At 41.4% G+C, this 17357-nt stretch overlaps 1 protein-coding gene across 2 annotated transcripts in view; it reads left to right on the top strand.

The window, feature by feature from the left end:
- Positions 1-16083, top strand: part of APBB3 (amyloid beta precursor protein binding family B member 3) — a 575287-nt gene extending 559204 nt beyond the window's left edge. For both annotated transcript variants that reach the window (XM_044069016.1, XM_044069015.1), the window contains one exon: positions 15194-16083. In XM_044069016.1, coding sequence (XP_043924951.1) covers positions 15194-15400 — 207 coding nt within the window. In that variant the 3' untranslated portion in view covers positions 15401-16083. The remainder of the gene's footprint in view (positions 1-15193) is intronic.
- Positions 16084-17357: the final 1274 nt, after the last annotated feature.

Below are 17357 nucleotides of genomic sequence, written 5' to 3'. Positions count from 1 at the left end.
AAGATATGCAGGAGTATCCTACTTATTCTGATTCTGATGTGGATGATTCCACTCCAGCTTCTCCACCTGAGGATTTCTCATTTTCAGAGACTTTGCATTCCATGAGGGAGCACTTTAAATGGGAAGGCCAGGATTACTCTGACTCCAGGAAAAGGCTTAGGGAGTTCTTGTTTTACCCCAGCATAGGCCTTTAGCTATTCCTCCTGTGTTGAATGTGGTGGAAGATGTTTTGCAGAGGCTTCCCTGAACCCTGACTCTTTGCCTCCTGCTCCTGTTAAGCCTGATAGGTATTATAGGGTGCCCAAGCTCATAAATATTTGTTTAAGAGTCCTAGGGCGGACCCAGAAACTATTTCTCAAGGGCCTAAGGGTGTAAAGGCTTCTGTGGTTAAAAATCCTGTTCCCACTGATAAAGAGGCACGGGCTTTGGATAGGTGGGGAAAGAAAGTGTATACTTCTTCCACTCTAGCCATGAGAGCTTTGAATTGTCAGTTTCACATGCTAAAATATCAGAATTATCTCCTTTCACAATTGAAATCTAAGGTGGATGCTTTGGCGGAAGGTATTGAGTGTAAAGAGTTGCTGGATTTGGTTCATGTGTCTGAACAAGTGGGTAAGCATTCTTTGCAATGTGGTTTTGATGCTGTACAGGCCTCCTCGAGGGTGGCTGCTACCAGTTCTGTTCTTCGCAGGCATGCCTGGTTGAAGGATCAGAATTTAGCTGAGCATGTTAAGACAAGGATTTTGGATGCTCCTTTACAGTCTGATGTGTTGTTTGGTTCGCCTGTGGAAGCAGTTTTAAAGAAAATGGAGGACAAAGCTAAGTCTATGCAAACTGTTAAAGATTTTTTGCAGGTGCAGCCACCGAAGTTTAGTAGAAATTGGCCTGCTACGGGGTGGACATATCCTGCTTATGATTCTCAGTCTAGGGGTAGGTCTAGACGTGGTAGGGGCAGGGCAGGGCTCAAGGTTCTTTAGGCCTAGAACAGGGAGTTCACCTGCCCAGACTTCTGGTGAGGGCAGGGGTCAGTCCTTTCATAAACAGACCCAATGACCTGTTTTTTCAGCTGCCAGCAGATTCACGTTTGGCAGCTCCTTTGGGAGGAAGACTGTCTCTTTTCAAAGAAAATTGGGATTTAATTACTCAAGACAAATGGGTGTTGGATATCATTCACCAAGGTTACAGATTTTATTTCCATACAATGCCCCCTTTCAAAGGCATGCCAGACGTTCCTCCTCAACAACGGAAAGAGGCTCACAAGCAAGTTTTACAGTTACTTCACATAGGGGCCATTCAGCCAGTCCCTGTATCAGAAAGGGGCCTAGGATTTTATTCTCGCCTGTTCCTTGTACCAAAGAAGGGAAACACGTGGAGACCAATTTTGGATTTATCTATCCTCAACACTTGTCTGGACATTCCCAAGTTCAAGATGTTGACGTTACAACAGCTTTTACCTCTGCTGGGCAAAGATCACTGGATGGTAACTTTACATCTCAAAGAAGCTTACCTTCATGTGCCTATAAGGCTAACTTGCAGGAAATATCTCAGGTCTCGAACTGGAAATTCTCATTATCAGTTCTCTGCATTGCCCTTTGGCTTATCTATTATTGTTCACAAAGGTTCTGGCTCCAGTGATAGCTTACTTCAGGCTTCAAGGAATTCAAATCTATCCTTACTTGGACGACTGCCTGATTCTGGCTCAAGAAAGGGAAGTTCTTCTACAGCACCTGGAATATGTTATCGCAGTGCTAAGATGCCTAGGGTATTCTGTGAACGAAATAAAGTCCAGTCTAGTACCCTCTCAAGACATGTGCTTTCTGGGTGTGAGACTGAATACAGCAGCCCAGATGGCCTTTTAACCCCGGACAAACAAAAGAGTCTGTCACTTTACTTCCATCAACTATCTCATCAGTCCGTGCTGACTGCAAGGACAGTCCTTCAAGCATTAGGGTTCATGGCATCTTGTATTCTGGTGCTTCCCAATGCCAAACTGCATATGAGGAAGTTACAATGGTATCTCAAAAATGTATGGACACAGCACTGCCAGGATTTGGACACTGTCATTCAAATAATACCTTGCCTTCAAAAGGAATTCTTGTGGTGGGCTCAGGAATGTCACCTAAACAAGGGACTCTCTGTGACCCGACCAGAGGCAAGTCAGATCTTAACGACAGATGCCTCGGACATTGCTTGGGGAGCTCATCTAAATGGAAAGTGGATACAAGACAAGTGGCCTGCCAGACTACAGCATCTACATATCAACATGAAAGAGATGTTAGCAGTCCAGTTTGCATTGATGGCTTTCAAGGAGTTACTTCTTCCAGGGCAGGTGTTGATTCTAACAGACAACACAACTGTCATGTGGTACATCAACAAGTAAGGGGGAACACATTCTTATCCTCTATGCAGGCAAGCAATGATTTTATGGGAGCCAATGCTAAGCCTGCAACTAACTCTTCAGGCAAGGTTTCTGCCAGGAGCACAGAACTCCTTAGCGGATGTGTTAAGCAGACAAATCATGGATCCCCACGAGTGGAAACTGGATCTTCATGTATTTCAGAAACTGACAGTGTCATGGGGAACTCCAGACATAGATCTGTTCGCTTCTCCACTAAACCACCAGCTGCCAAAGTATTGCACAAAGGGGTTTCATCACACGGCTTGGAAAGTGGATGCTCTGTCTTTCAGTTGGAAAAACCTTCATGTGTATGCCTTTCCACCTCTACTTCTTCTTCCAAAGGTACTGTTAAAGGTCAGACAAGACAGGCCAAGGATGATTTTGATAGCTCCAGATTGGCCTCGGCAACACTGGTACCCTCTACTACGGAGTCTGGTAAAGAAGCCTCCATGGCCTTTACCTCTGATTCCTCATCTGTTATCTCAGAAGGACGGTCATCTGCTCAATGTCAAGCTACACTCTCTTCATCTAACAGCTTGGCATATTCTGTGTTGAAGCACAGCAGGTCTCAACTTCCTCAACAAGTTTTAAATGTGATTATGGAAGCTAGAAGACCTAGTACAAGGAAAGTGTATGCAGAAAAATGGAAGAGATTTTTATTTTGGAGTACAGCAAAGAATTTGGAGATTTCTGGGCCTAATTTGAGTGTGGCTCTTCAATATCTTACTGAATTATGGGACAAAGGTTTGTCCTTCTCTTCCATAAAGATTCATGCTGCAGCAATTTCAGCTCACTATGATTGTGACCCACCTTTGTTTTCGCATCCTTTGTTCAAGCAGTTTCTTAGAGGGGCAAAGAATATAAGACCCCCACGTAGAGCTCCTACACCTGCTTGGGATCTCAATTTTGTGTTGGAAAAACTTACTCTACAACCTTTTGAGCCTGCAGCTACTGCTGAATTGAAATATTTGTCATGGAAGACTGCTTTTCTGTTGGCTATTACTTCTGCAAGAAGGGTGTCTGAGTTGCAGGCCCTTATGGCAGTAGAGCCCTTTTGATTTTCCATAAGGATAGGGTATCATTACGTACTAATCCTTCTTTTATGCCTAAGGTGGTTTCTAGTGTGGCTTTAAACCAAACTATTCATTTGCCTACGTTTTTTGCAGATCCTCAAAATAAAGGGAAAAAGATTTTGCACACTTTAGATGTACACAGGCAATTGCGTTATTATTTAAGCAGGACTAAGGATTTTAGACAGTCTCAGCAGTTGTTTGTTTCTTTTGCTTTGAGTTCTCAGGGCAAGCCTGTGTCAAAACAAACTATTTCTAGGTGGATTGGCTTTTGCATTGCATTTTGTTATTCCCATCATGGCAAGGAGATTCCAGCTGGGATTAGGCCTCATTCCACTAGGGCTACTGCCACTTCAACAGCATTTCTAAGGGGTGGCAACTAAGGATATTCTGGAAGCAGCTACTTGGAGTTCAGTGCATACTTTCTCTAGGCATTATCACCTTCCTATCTACTCTAAGTCTAGGGCTGGTTTTGCCACAGCTGTTTTACAAGGCATGTTGTCAGCTCCTACTACTTTATAATTTGCCAGCCTCCCTTACCTCTGCTTTGGGATTCTACCCAATAGTCAGGACTGCAGCAATGGAAGACGAAGAACATAGTACAGTTTTGTACCTACCATAAATGTAGATGTTCGAGGATTCCATTGCTGCAGTCCAATTTACCCTCCCTCCTTCCCCCTGTATTTAGGGGTGGTTGTGTAGGTGAGTTTACATGCTTATATTTTTGTATATATTGTTGTATATATTGTACATGTTTTTGGTGCAGGTTTTTTGGGACTTGTCTTTTTAGGGTCTTCTGACATCTGGGGCAAGAAAAGACTGAGGATATGACGTTGGTCATGCGCATTAGTACCCTGACGCACTGACGTCTGTCTAATGCGCCTGACCGACGCCAGCCTTATACTCTGGTATTCGGGCCGACTGGACGCGGACTATACCCAATAGTCAGGACTGCAGCAATGGAATCCTCGAACATCTACATTTATGGTAGGTACAAAACTGTACTTTTCTCACACATCAGACTAAGCTCAAACCTTCCAGTACAGCCTCACTAACAGAAACTGAAACTTGGAAAGTGAGCAGCTATAACTCTCCTATCCTAAGGGGAGGATGCAGTGGTTTATGAAATGGCTCTATGCCATTCCAGTGATAAGGGAGGAGGACCAGAGCACAGAAAGCAGGAGCCATTATTGGAAAGGACATGAGTGGTGGCTAACCCAACATGGACCAGTAACAGCGTCTTGTCTGAACATGGGAACTAACATGATATTCATACAATTGGATATTGGCTGTTTTTGTAGTGATGCAGGTACTGATATCACCACCATGGGTGGGGGTAGAGCTTAAAAATGGAAATGTTCTATTGCTTGTACCATCAGATATGAGTGGGAACACAAGCAACCACCATGGCTTCCAGGATGGTGTGGTCCCCTGCACAACTCGCCCCACACTGTACTGGAATGACTCTAGCATGGGAGAATAATGGGCTGAGACTCAAAGGGGAAGCCTGGTGACCAGCTGGCACAGCGGAAAAGAAAAAGAAAAAAAAAGTTGCTTTTTACACAAGTATATAATATTTCTAGGAAAGGTTAATGATATCTGCAGTATGAACACCCATTTTGCTGTCTGTATGGTAATGCTGCCACTAGGTGGACCACTCTAGAGCACCAAAAACACAACTACTGTTCAGTCTTAAAATAAGCTAGCTGTAATGTACATTTGATAACTGCAGCTAAAAAAGACCAGTCTTTGGAAAAAAAGAAGCTAACAGCTGATTTTACACCATTTAATACACATAACCTTAGGCTAATAAATACACCACCAGTCACAAACATTTAAAATTAACAATAATATTCTTTACTTGAAATAAATTGAGCAATGTACTTTGGAAAATTAAGTATACAAACAGCTTTACACTTGCACAAAGAAACCCTAAATACTTGGGTTTGAACAGACAGATGGAATAAGAAATTCTAGATAACAGTTCATCTGGACATTTAGCCTGCCATCAGTTGCTAAAGATATAACTTGATTTTTTTGTCTACTTCTGACTTGAAAGTCCAAAAAGCAGTTGCACAATTTCTCAGGAAATGGATCTTTCAGTACAAAAGCTATTGGGGAATACAGTACATTCATGCACTTTTCAGATCAAGAAACTGGCTGAATAAACTCTTTCTATCTATCTATATCTGTCTCCCTTTACCTAAGAATCCCAGGCAGTGGTTCCTGTTTTGCTTCAATATGACTATCAGTTTTCCTGCCTCCATAGTCACATACCTCTGAGGAAAGTCCAAATAAAATAAAATAATGCTTTCTTTTGACCTGAAGTAGCATTTCAATAAGCAGTAAACATTATACATTGTAAATACATGCACATTTGAAAAGCCAGCTCCACTGTTTCAATGGCTCTAGTGCACATTTACATGCTACAAACTTTAGTGGGAATTTTTATACAGTCTTTCATGAAAAAATAATCACATTTAACTCTCCTTAATACAGCTTTCTGTGTGATTTACTGAAAAGACAATTATAAACTTCACTTAGCCTGTCATATTTGTACTGTGATAGTTACATTTGCTATAACATAATATCACTTCTCTATATTTCTTGTCTTTGTATACCTCAAGTCTGCTTTCTTGAAAAACTCTCAAGCTACGAAACTTGGGGAGGTGGGTAAAAGAGCACTTTAAGCTCTGCTGCCTAGTCCTTTGTCTGGAAAGGCATTTTTTTCTTTGTAACAGAGCAGAACCCCTATGGCATTCTACCTGAACCTTCCTTTATCTTCATAACTAACTTTCCCCTTTTGATTGACCATTGGATCCGTGCATCTGCATGGTGCTCTACTAGTGGGCTACATCCTGCCTTAAGAGTGGACATGTCCCCAAATTCTCATAGCATCGCTCAGATTTCCTGGGATGGCATAACATACAGCAGCTGTGGCAATACTACCTCATCAACTAAGGTCAGAGTCTGAGCCTCAGTGAGAAGATATGCTGGCAGAACCTCCTGAGATTCCTCTTGTAACCCACTATATCAGCTATACCTTCTTGTCACCCACCATATAAGTACTGTATGTTCAGCCCAGTCCTGGCTGAACTTACTCACTATACTTCACCCAGCTCTCTTTCAACCTAAGTCGCACATCACAACTCTCTCCAACCTCCTACTCCTCTCCTTTATTTTGTTTTTTCCCCACTACCTTCCCTTATCCACTCCATCTCTGCAGACCTTTTCTCTACCTTCTTTTTTTTCCTACTCACATAAGCTACCTGAAGACTTATTATAATCTCCTTTTCTCTCCATCTTTACTACCTCATGATCTCCATATCCTGAAATTCAGCACATACTTCACAACAGACTCCATGTTAGAGTCATTCACCTTCCCACTCATCATGAACTAGATTTAGGGGCTCCTTACCCTGTGACCATAATGATTTTCAAATGGTGAAAAGCCTGTAGATTTGTGGGCCTTTGCTCTGTATGCAAATGCTCTCAGCATGGTTTTCTGAGCAGAGTTAAACCTCTCTACAAAATCATTTGTTTGTGAATGTTGCTAAGCAGTTTTCAACTGCTTTACCTCACAGCACTTCCACAAACAACTCTGCAACTGAGACATGAAGTTAGCTCCACAGTGCATCAGTATTTCCCATGGAAAATCTACCCAGATGAAAATTTCTAACAGCGGATTTGTCACCTTGTCATCCTCAACAGATAACCGAGCTCCAGCCTCAGAACATATAGTAGGACATTCTACCATAACCGAGATATAATTCTTACCTGTGGTACCTGGACTACTAAAAGGGCCTATAGCTTCTATAACTAGAACTAGAACTGTATAACTAGAGGCATAGCTCCTCGTGGTCCCCTGCAGAGTTCCTAAGCCAGCAGAGAGCAGAAAAAGCAACTTTCTTGATCATAAGTATTTTTTTAAAACTTTTTGTTTGCATTTTTCGATCTTTTAAGCTTTTCGACTACTGTTTGTGCCTTTATTACTGTTTTATTGACTTATTTTCCTGTGTTTGTGAGCTTATATTGTTGATTGCACTTGTGGGCTAAAGTATTGCTTAAAAGTAACTAACAGGCTAATACACTCAAGTGTACCAGCCTTTGATAGCAATTTAGTCGAAAACAAAGCATTTACTGCATTTTTTCCTGTCTGTTTGAAAAAAAAACAAAAAAAACCCAAAAAAATATTTCTCCTTTCCTAAACTTTACTTGCTAGTTGTTCCAGTGATCAGATTTTGCTGATCCCTGGGCTTTGTATTTGGTTTCTGTGTTCCTCCATTTTCTTGTGTGGCCAGAGGTAGTTTCTTTACTCACCAGTGGGAGTGGGGAGTACTGAGCTGCTTGTTTGTCCTCAGAGGAGTGGTTAGAAGCAGCAACTTGTAATTTGTTGGCCATTTTGGGTCATTTCCTGTTCTTTCCAGCCCCCTGCTGTAAAGCATGCATTAGCGCGGAGCTGCTACCGTTGCACACTAGGGCAGTGCCGGTTAAGCAGATTTAAACTATTAGGGCTACCTAAAGTTCACTCTTCAAATTTTCCCTTAAAACTACCTTCCTCAAAGTGTACTACTGTTCTATTTAGTGTATCCTACAACTATAAATTATCTCTACTTGACTCCCAAGTAGATTATTCTCTATCCGTATAGCTAAGCACTTGCTCCTACAGTACTTATCACCTCGATACAGCACTCTTGTTATAGAAAGTACCCCAAAAAAAGCAAACTCCATTTCTCGGTCACCCACATCCCCCAAAACCTTTTTTTAAGTTTTTCTGTCTATTCCTTCTAGCATGTCGAGGGATCAGTTGCTAATATCCTCTCCTGCTCAGTTGGTGAACCTGGGATTATTGAGGCAATGTTACAATTGCCTCATGTACACAGACAACCCTCTCCTCCTCCCACAAAACACAAATACATGCGAGAGATGCAACTATTCGGCCAAACTGGAGGCTGAGCTCTCTCAACATAGGACTGGCAAGACCAGACAGGAGGAGAAGGTAACCACACACACTATAGACCCAGTCTCACATAATACCATCACAACCTCAAATCATACACATAAACATACAAAGACATACTCGGAGGCTCTGATCAAAAATCTACCAAAACAGCAGAGGCCACCAAAGCAGACACCCAAACAACTACTACCTCAGAACACAACACCTGCATCACATAGACCACACAGTCAGAGTGTCAAGCAGTCACAGCCCTTAAGGCCAAACACTATGCCTGACACACTAGTCATTGGTGACTCCATAGTCAGACACACTGACGTCCCGCTCACCAGACTGAGTAAGGAGAAGGTCACAGTAAGCTGCCTGTCGGGTGCTAGAATCCGCCACATAACGCATGCACTCAGGTCTCTCAACAGCAGGTACAAGTACGACTCAATCATTGTCCACGCTGGTGTAAACGACCTGGGACATACCTCCCTGGACTACATGAAAAGAGACATAGAGGAGCTCTCTGATTATGTAGCCCAGGCAGGTATGACCCTGACCTTGAGCAGTATCCTACCTTCACCAAGAATGATGCCACAATACAGAGATAAGATGATCAGCTTTAACAATTGGCTTAAACTCTGGTGTCATTCAAAGGGGATCCAATGTCTGTCTGCCTGGGATGACATGCTGGACAAGCCACGCTGCTTCAAGGGATGGCTTCCACTTGTCACCCTGGGATTCGGATTTTGGCAAAGGCTCTTGCCACCCCATAGTGCCTTTTAGGCAAGGCTCAAATTCTAAACCTACCACCCTAGAACAAAACAAAGAAAAACTAAGGGTAATGCTGCTCAATGCCAGAAGTCTCAACCTCAAGATGCACGCACTCGAGGCCCTTCTCAGTATGGAGAACATCGATGTCTGTTCTGTGACAGAAACCTGGTTCAAGGCTCCTGAGAGCACCCCAGCACTATCAGGTTTTACCTCATATCATGCTCGCCACAAAACCCGGACAATACCAAGAAAGGAGGAGAGGTATCCATATTCATCAAGGACACCCACACCTCAAGATTGGTGGCATCGCACGATGCATCGGAAACCATCCAGGTGCAATTAACCATAGGCAAGACTGCTCTGCAAATTGTAGCATGTTACAGGCCACCCTCGCAAACTCAGGAACCTCACATGGCCTTCCTGAAAACACTGGAGGATAAATGTATCTCCGAACACCATCATACTAGGTGACTTCAACTACCCTAATATAGACTGGGAACACTACTCAAGCCCAAACACTCTAGCCCAAAAGTTCCTGGAATTCATAAACTCAAATGCCATGGAACAACTAGTCACCATCCCCACAAGAGGCGAGAACATACTTGATCTCATTATCACGAACATGGGAGCACAATGTTCAACGCCAGAAGTATACCCCTCACTGGTGAGATCTGATCACAAACTAATCTCGCTGGAGGTCCTCATCCTGCCCCACCCGAAATGAAAAAGACCACAGGAAAGAACTTCTCGAAAGCCGACTTCACACTTCTAAAGACTAGTGTGGTCTCCTTTAAGGCCCCTGAGCCGGCGGTTCACATTACTCAAACCGCTGAATCACTTACAAATGCCTTCTACCAACACCTGCTGGCTGCATGGATCAGGCAATCCCAAGCAAAACAAAGACTCTTTGTACCAAAGGCAAGCGTCCAGTCTGGTGGACCCCAGCCATAAACAAACTCTACAATAAAAGGAGAAAGCTACTACAAGATAGAGCAAAATCCTTAAAAGGTAAGACACCGCTGATCACTATAAGTAAAAAGCTAAGAGCTCTCATAAAATCATCCAAAGCTAATTTTGAGAAAAAAATAGCTAAGGACTCTAAAGACAACCATAAAGCATTCTTTAGCCATGTCAGAAACCTAGGAGGAATCTCCCAGATATGTTCAGAATTAGTTCAAAATGATGTGAAGATTACTGATCCTACAGACATTGCCAACATACTGGCTGACAGGTTCAGTGCAAACTTCTTCTCACCCTCCCCGCCTAAAGAAGAGATATCTATACCAAATGATTGTAGCCCCCCAAACATCTCCAACGCTCAGGTGAGAACTGCTCTCTCCAAGGCAAAGAACACAGCATCCATGGGACCTGATGGTGTCCCCGGTTGTGTGCTCCATGAACTCAATGAGGAATTAAACCCACAGTTAGGACAGCTGTTTAATCTTAGTCTCACCTCCGGATCGCACTCCAGGAGTGGCGCACAGCGACTGTGGTCCCACTCCACAAAGGCGGTGCCTCCACCGACCCTGGAAATTACCATCCCATTAGCTTGACAAGCCTGATCTGCAAAGCCATGGAAAGGATCATAATGGATCTCATAAATAAAGACATAGGGAATTTGCAGACTTTGGATCCAACCCAGTTTGGCTTTGTCAAAGGCAGATCATGCCTTTTAAACTTGGTTGACTTTTTCGAAACAGTCACCAAGGCCATTGACGAGGGAAAGGCAGTCCATACAGCCTACCTAGACCTGGCGAAGGCTTTCGATACAATACCCCACTCGAGTATCATTGAAAAACTCATCAACTTAAATGTAAACCCATACATTACAAGATGGGTTGCAAACTGGCTGAGTGACAGAACCCACAGGGTCAGAGTTGCTGGCGCCATGTCAGACTCTAAGCCTGTCACAAGTGGTGTCCCACAGGGCTCAGTCCTGGGCCCACTCTTGTTTGGCATCTACTTTTCTGAAGTACAAGCAAACACAGGAGGGTTATGGCTGACAAAGTTCGCAGATGACTGCAAACTGGGCGCCGTAGTTGAGAACACATCTGACACAGACATCCTTCAGAAGGGTCTCACAGAAACGGATAACTGGTGCCAGAGCCATGGCCTCAAGTTAAATGCCAAGAAATGCATAGTCATACCCTTCGGGAAAAATAAGGTTACCCCTAGCTACCATATAGGTGGCAATCACCTGAACACAGAAGAAGTTATTAGGGACCTGGGAACCCAGGTTGACAGTAGCCTTTCATTCGACACTCATATTGCTAAAGTAGTTAGGAAGACCTTCTACATTGCCCACCTTATCATGAAGGGATTCACATCTAGATCAAGGGAAGTCATAGTCTCCCTATACTCATCACTCATCAGACCAATGATCGAGTACAATGCCCCATTCGAATGTATCTGACCCGACACTTGCAGCAGCTGGAGAGGCCACAAAGTTCCTCACCAAAAGGATAAAGGGTCTCAAAAATCTGTCTTATGCTGCACGACTGAAAGAACTCCAGTTATATTCAGTTGCGTCGCTTGCTCAGAGGTGACCTATGCCTGACATACAAGGCCATGTCAAACCCAGATTTGATGAATATGCTTCATCTCAAAAATCTAGATCCCTCAGAGCCACAAGGGCGGGTGACTTAAACCTCGACACGGTTATTAATAGGACGTGCTGGAGGGATAGATTCATCACTCAAAGACTCCCTATGCTGTGGAACAAAATCCCGGTTTATGTGAGGCAGAGCACCTCACTGGCCTTGTTCAAGAGGAATCTTGACCAATGGATGGGAGATCGCAGATACACCCCAGGGGTTACCTCAGTGTCACTGCTCGACAGAGGCACAGCTAAATAATGGGCATAGTTTCTCCAAACTAAGGGGTGGCGTAAGCCACAAAAAACTATGGGCTAGGCTTATAAATGCCCTCGGGCAGATAGCCTAGTATAAACCTATGAACCTATGAACCTATGAACTACCCTATGAAATGGTTCCTCAATGATAGGCAAAGGCACCAAAACAGCCTTAACTTTGTCTCTTGCCTTGACAACCTTTTGACACTGCTCACATATCTTGTATTTTACTTTCACATCTTTTGCGATGTCTGGCCAGTAAACAAATTTTATAAACCTCCTTTTTCTACACTTAACATCACTTCATTCACTTCATTCACCTACGAAAGTAAGTGCTTTACATCAAAATCACTAACACTGCATTCTGGGTTTCTCATGTGTTCTTTACACTTTTATAAATTTCAGGAGTATGTTTAAAACATTCAGATAGGCAGCTTTTAACCTTTAAACAGTGAAAACCATCATCATCAGACATTTTATTGTGTATGTTCTGGAAGCCATATAAGGAGACAGGGCTTAATGTGCTGGAAGGAATCTACAGAAAAACTATAAGGAGAGTATATAAGAGGGTACATGTTCAATGTCTGAGTACATTATAGTCACTTCTGTTGTAGTCAGCAGGAGAACTAGTGTGAAACATCATCCATAGAAGTCAAATATGCACAACTGATAAATTGACAGATATAATTATATTATGAATCAAATGCATGCTGTTCTTTACTTTTAGAAATATGTCAGAAGTGTATTTAATTGAAATAACTGAATACAGTGAAGAATTACATGTAGTCCAGTAATACAATAAAAATGAAGTAAAGAGAGACATCCATAACATGTAGCTGGCTGCAGGTGTTTAGAGGTATGGGGTCAATTGGCTACAATACTAGTGGTATAGAACGCCATGTAGTTAACTAGTAGTGTTTAAATGGAATGAAAGAACTGTGTACCATAGTGAAAAAGCAGCTCTTAACATGGTATTGCGATGAAAGCATTGTGGATGTTTTTTCTTCATATAAGATACGCTACTGAAGAAGGAGGTTCATAGGAACAATAAGGCAAGCCAGTCTTTAAGACCACTTGTACATTGCCAATGTGCTCTCTCATGTTGTAGCCTCCCATCTTTTGAAAGGCAAAGGAGGTCAGTCCAGGGATGAAGTTGCAGGTACCCATCCAGTCATCAAGGTTTGATATGAAGGATGCAAGGGTGTCATCTTGCTTAACATACAATGCTAGTTTATTCTCGTGATGGGGTACATATTGGATAGTAAATTATCCTTCCAGTGCATTTTATTTATACGTCTGGTCATAGTTACATAGTGATTAAATAAAAGTTGTACAGTTGCTGTTACATAAGTCAAATATACATGCTGCAACAATCCGGTGAGTGACCAAGGAAAGAATAACAGGGGTGGAGCTGTTCTCAGTACAGACAAGAATAAACAGTGGGACATGATGTGAAATGACCATCCTTAATAGGAAGGCTGGGAAGCCCAACCAACAGAAAGTAAGAGCCATCCCATAGAGAGGGTAGTGGACTTTTGTAGTGGATTACCAAAATAGATGGTGGTGAGGGACTCTGCAGAGGGATAAGGCAGGCGTGGGACAGCTAGACAAATGATGAGAGAAGTAGGGCTGGATGGAAGCAGAATATTAAGTGTAGAATGTTAAATGTACTTGAGGGGAGGTAGAATGTTAAATGTACTTGAGGGGAGGTAGAATGTTAAATGTACTTGAGGGGAGGTAGAATAGTAAATGCACCAAGAATGTTGCCAAAGTACAAAGAAAAAATGATTGGCGTTAACAGTTAGCTAAACAGCTGGTGTTACTCTAGGGGGAGAGGTCCAGTATGTGTCAACTCTGGAAGGAGGGGGGGGTCCAGTATGTGTCAATCTGGGATGAGATGCTTGAGAATTGAAACTGCTTTGCCAGAAAAGGATTGAACCTCACAGTCCAAGGCTTCAGTATACTTGTAAAAGCCCTTGCTGCTCTTATAAGTATTTTTTTAGGCAAGATGCTTCTAATGGACCCCCAACCTAAGCAGCAAAATGGATGAAGCACAAGCACACACCAAGGTGGCTCTGCTCAATGCCAGAAGTCTAAATAGTGAGACCTTGAGGCTCTCTCCTATCTGGAGAACATTCACGTGTGTATTGATGCTGAAACTTGATTTAAGTACTCAGAAAGCACTCCCTCTATACCAGAGTTTTATGCCTGCTATTTCTTTAGACCCAAATGAAAACTGTGGTGGTGTATCCATGTTGATTCGAGACCACATTATTTTGAGGCAGATTCCAAAAGACCAACAAACAAAACTTACTGAGATACCAATGACACTAAATAGGATCAACTGTCAAATCATAGCTTGTTATAGGACCCTCTCTATGTCCCCTGAAAACCAGGTTAGATTCCTAACTATTCTGGATGAATTTCCTGTGTACACATTTGAAAAAGAAAGAACATATGAATATAGTATAAAACAAAAAAGATCGGGCGTATATAACTGCCATGCCCTGATAAGAAACAGAAGCTGAAAATGTTTGTAGTAGAGTAATTGTATAATGGGTTAGCTCAAATAATTACAGTATTGCTAAATACATGTGCATTGAAATCTATTTACTCATTAAGTATAATATGAAACACAAATAATTACAAATAAGTACATAAGGATATCAGTATATACTATAATAATATGAGCTGGGTAAGCAGTTTAATTTAATAGTTTAAGTGTATTGATTGGTGTAATCTCACTGGAGATAAGACGTGTCATCAGCAAGGTCCGTCTAACCTTTCAAAAATGAACATGTGACCAACCAAGAGCAAATATCAGTCTCGTATTCTTATCATGGGTCATGACTATTAATTGGTTCTAATGGTATTAAAGTTAGTTACTGACTGAAGTAATTAAATCATAATACAGTTACTGCAATGTTGTGACACTGCAAAGATTGGTTACTGAAATGTCACATGCCAAGTATTAAAGCTCTTTGTTTATAAAGTACTGCATCACCATTGCAACTGACCCCTGCTCTATATACTTATTTTAATACTTTGTAATAAAATGATAGCTGGACACCATTTTCTAAATATATGAATATTTTACCTGCACTTTATATTGTCTCTTTTTCTACTTTTCCATGCAGTTATCTTTGTTTCCTTTCCAGGTTCAGTACCAGAAATGTCTGGTTGCAAAAGCCCCTTCTGTCAAGACAAAATCGTCCCACTCAAAAATGGGTTCTAAACTGAAGAGAACAACCTCTGTGGATCCCTCATCTCATTCAGGACACTCTGTACAGAAGCACAGAAGTTCAAGTGTAAAACGGGGAGTGATGTCATTATTTGACTCTCTGAAACAAAAACAATCAGTATGACAGATGCCTTAGCCTCCTACCAGACTTTGGATCACAGATTGTATCAGCTGTTCAGCTATGGAAAATACCTGCTGACTAGAGTAGTTCTGAAATATGTACATTGATTCCCCATCTCTTTCTCATTGCCAGCCTAAATATTTCAAACCAAAATATATTGCTAGTACAGGAATATTGTGCAGAACTTTACATCTGGATGTAGTCTGCAGTTTGTGTTTCAACTCTCCAAATGGTTGCTAGACATTTAATGCCTAATGAATGGTTGATATGAGGTTATACTTCCTGATTAATGGTGTACATGAGTTTTTTAATGGAGATGACTAGGAATAGGATGGCACAGTGTTTGGTTTTCTGATTTAGTTCCTAGCTGGGTGTCTCCTGTATGGATTTGCATGTCCTTACTGTGTACATTTGGGTATTTGTTGGAATAACCTGTTTGCTGCCACTCCCAAAGAAATGCAGGTAAGTGAAGTAACAATGCTCAAACTGCCTTTGTGGTGTGTATGCATATGGTTTTTGTCCTCATCAGGACTAGCTCTTGCCTTATGCCTGGTGTTTGCCTGAACAGACTCCAGTTTCCTGTGTCTCAGAATAGGATAAATCCGATATTGAAAATGAGTAGTTGGATGACAATTAACTGTATTATTTGGAAAACATGTCAGTTTATTAAATGGCTTTAAATGGAATGTCATTCTCTCGAGGTATACTGTCTGAAAACAACTTTTGATGATCTCTGAAGTTGTAGTTTTGCCCGTTTTTGTGCAACTTCAGAGTTTAGATATAAGTATATATATATATATATATATATATATATATATATATATATATATATATATATATATATATATAGGGGGGGCTCTCCCCTACAATGGCAGGAGGGTTCATGCTGGATTTCCATCTGCAAAAAAACAGACTTTTTTTCTAATTGCCACAAGTGTTTTTTTTTTTTTTTTCAACCAAATGGTATTCAACTTAAAGCCATTTGATGGCTCAATATAAATCTTTATTTTGTGAGTTTTCCACAACCTGACATCTAATGAAACTGCTAAAAAGACTTGTCATTTTGTAATTGTGCTTGCAAGGGAAACCAGTGTGCCCATTAAAAGCACTTTATATTCTCCCTGTCTGAATGAAGATCTTGAGCAGATGCTGAGTGTAATAATACTACCAGATATTAGCAGCTTAAGATTATTTACTTAGTGCCAGATGCTCACCAGTCAGTGTATTCATCTCTGATGATGAGATGATCAGAAGGTGGTGGATTCTATCCCTAGACCAAGTGCATGCATTTTTGCTGCATCCCAGTCACTGCAGTGCAACATGTGGGGTGTCTACATATCAGAGCTGTCATCCTTCAGATAATACTAAGACAATGTCCCATCTGCCCGAGCTGATATTAATTTATGTGGATGCTAATGACACTGCATCTTAATAACAAATGCCTATAGACATAACAGCATAGTGCTCTTTATTTACTATAGATTTAACTGTTAATGCAAAGGTGAACATTTTAAACAAACTAAAACAGCTTGTACAGTCTTGTCTTTATTAAACATTATCCCCACCCATATTTTAAGAAAAAAATGCCTTCCAATCTATCAAGTTGTCTTAATAACTCATACTTTCTTCACACATTTCCTCATAACCCATCTTATAAAATGATGCAGATCTGACCAACAATTTCTGATCCAAATCTACCATTATATACAAAGCACAGCCTTGCTCCACTTTAACATGCAGTCTGCCCATATAATCTTTATTCATTTACATTGAACAAGCTTTCTGCTTCTATTTTTTTTCAAAAGCTTCCAAATACCTGAATTATTGTTATAGTATTAAATTATAAGGCTGTGTTTTTTCTCCTTGGGCATCCTTCTACCAAACATAATTTTTCATCTTTGCATTTGTAGGTCATTTGCCTTTTAAGTGTTTTCTTCCTTTTTAATAGACAAATCTCCCA

This window comes from Protopterus annectens, chromosome 4.part0, assembly GCF_019279795.1.
Source record: "Protopterus annectens isolate FY-2018-M chromosome 4.part0, PAN1.0, whole genome shotgun sequence".
Classification (NCBI taxonomy): domain Eukaryota; kingdom Metazoa; phylum Chordata; order Ceratodontiformes; family Protopteridae; genus Protopterus; species Protopterus annectens.
The sequence above is the reverse complement of the archived record's forward strand: the minus strand, read 5'-3'. Positions and strand labels throughout refer to the sequence as shown.